The sequence below is a fragment of the Mytilus galloprovincialis genome, chromosome 1 (assembly GCF_965363235.1).
Source record: "Mytilus galloprovincialis chromosome 1, xbMytGall1.hap1.1, whole genome shotgun sequence".
Taxonomy (NCBI): Eukaryota; Metazoa; Mollusca; class Bivalvia; order Mytilida; family Mytilidae; genus Mytilus; species Mytilus galloprovincialis.
In genome coordinates, this window is record NC_134838.1 from 12,482,724 (window position 1) to 12,484,500 (window position 1,777).

The window sequence follows — 1,777 nt, forward strand, 5'->3', positions numbered from 1 at the left end:
TTTTTTTTTTTTTTTTTTTTTTTTTGTAAAGTTCAATACTTTACTTCTTTACATTTTAAACTTATTGTTGCGAATTTACATATTCTTTTTCTAATTTACAGTGTAAGCTTCATTATAATCTTGAAGATTACAAACATTTGACGGCATTTATTGATTGTTTTATTTGATCTAATAATTCGTATTTACACTTTTAATTTTTCTGATTACAAAATCTTTTATTATGTGAACATTTTTCATACCCCGGTACACTTTTTACTTTGTGTCATGATTGCAATCAAATTTTATGACTACGTAATGGTTTAAAAATCTTTGAGATTTAACAAATTCAATCAAAGGCTTTGATTGGCAATTAATCAAATAATTAACAAAAGCTTTACAAGGTGGACAACGAGTTGAACTCTGCTTACACAGTTTGAGTAATGAGCTGAGCAGGATTCCCAATTAGAGACCGAAATCACTTATTGTCAATTCAAAAATCTAATATAAAAAAAATCACAATTTTAAAAATTCAACATAAAACATTCAGATAGTAGAACCTGACAGTCAGAAATCACAGAACAACAATTATGCTTACCAAAAGGTTATTCGACACAGATTGTGACTTTGATACAATCTCAGACTCTGTATCAACTCTGAGTTTTGATTCTACTCCAGTAAAGGCCGATAATCTTATGTGTGTGATGACTCCAAACATCAAACGAAGTCTGTTTCCTGATGATGACGAGGATTCTGGTCTTGGTATGGATGATCATATTACTTTTACACCTAGCTTGACGAAATCTGCCAAGAGACAGCGTACAGAAGATGTCAACTCAACATGTTCAAAAAGACCAAAAGTTTGTACCGATATAAAAGCTGTGGTAACAAAACTTGAAGAGAACGAGGACTTGATTGCCGATGGAAGTAGATTGTATACTTTACCAACTGTTACTGGAAAGCATACTGATTTGAAAAGCATCACTCCACAAACACTTACTGATGTTTTAAACGGGGGCTACAATGACGTCATCAGTGACTACAAGATCATCGACTGTCGATACCCGTATGAATTTGAAGGTGGGCATATCAGAGGAGCAGAGAATATGTATTTGCACGAGACCATTTTAACTCTGCTTCAGCAACCAACGAAAGATAAACAGATCGTCATCTTCCACTGTGAGTTTTCGTCTGAAAGAGGTCCTAAAATGCTTCGATTCCTTAGAAGTAAAGACAGAGAACTCAACAAAGAAAACTATCCATCACTGAACTTTCCAGAAGTTTATTTATTAGACAGTGGTTACAAGGCATTCTTTAATGAACAATCAGATCTATGTGACCCAGTGAGCTATCGACCAATGCTTCATTCCGACCACTCAGAAGATTTGCGCCATTTCAGAGTCAAGTCAAAGTCATGGACAGCTGGAGAAAAGAGAAGATATGCAAGAAAAGCTATGAGATTTTAGAACTTTGATATACTGGTGAATTATAAATAGTGCTACGAATAATCTGTGATACAATACTTTCAGTGCTTTGTCATATTTAAACCTTGTTTTATGTTTTTTGTTATTTATATGAACATATTATTTATATATTAAAGGTTACATATATATATATTTATCTGCTTCATTTTTTCCTAACAAATGTGGACACAGATCAGTGTGGATAGTAATAGTCGTGGTTCTTTGGGACTTTCATACTGAAAGTGCAAAATACAAAAAGTAAAATAATATAGAGGTATATGTCCTCCGCATAAAACACATGAAAGCAATATGAATTATATATTAATAACCACACGCCT

General features: G+C 32.9%; 1 protein-coding gene across 1 annotated transcript; it reads left to right on the forward strand.

Moving 5' to 3' along the window:
• Positions 1-529: 529 nt before the first annotated feature.
• Positions 530-1,572, forward strand: LOC143070590 (M-phase inducer phosphatase-like). The gene has a single exon (XM_076244857.1). The coding sequence runs from the start codon at positions 567-569 to the stop codon at positions 1,440-1,442; it is 876 nt and encodes a 291-aa protein (XP_076100972.1). The 5' UTR covers positions 530-566; the 3' UTR covers positions 1,443-1,572.
• The last annotated feature ends 205 nt before the right edge of the window (positions 1,573-1,777 follow it).

Bases quoted from the DNA above. Each gene is read 5' to 3' on its own strand.
- LOC143070590 (XM_076244857.1), top strand. From the start codon at position 567: ATGCTTACCAAAAGGTTATTCGACACAGATTGTGACTTTGATACAATC.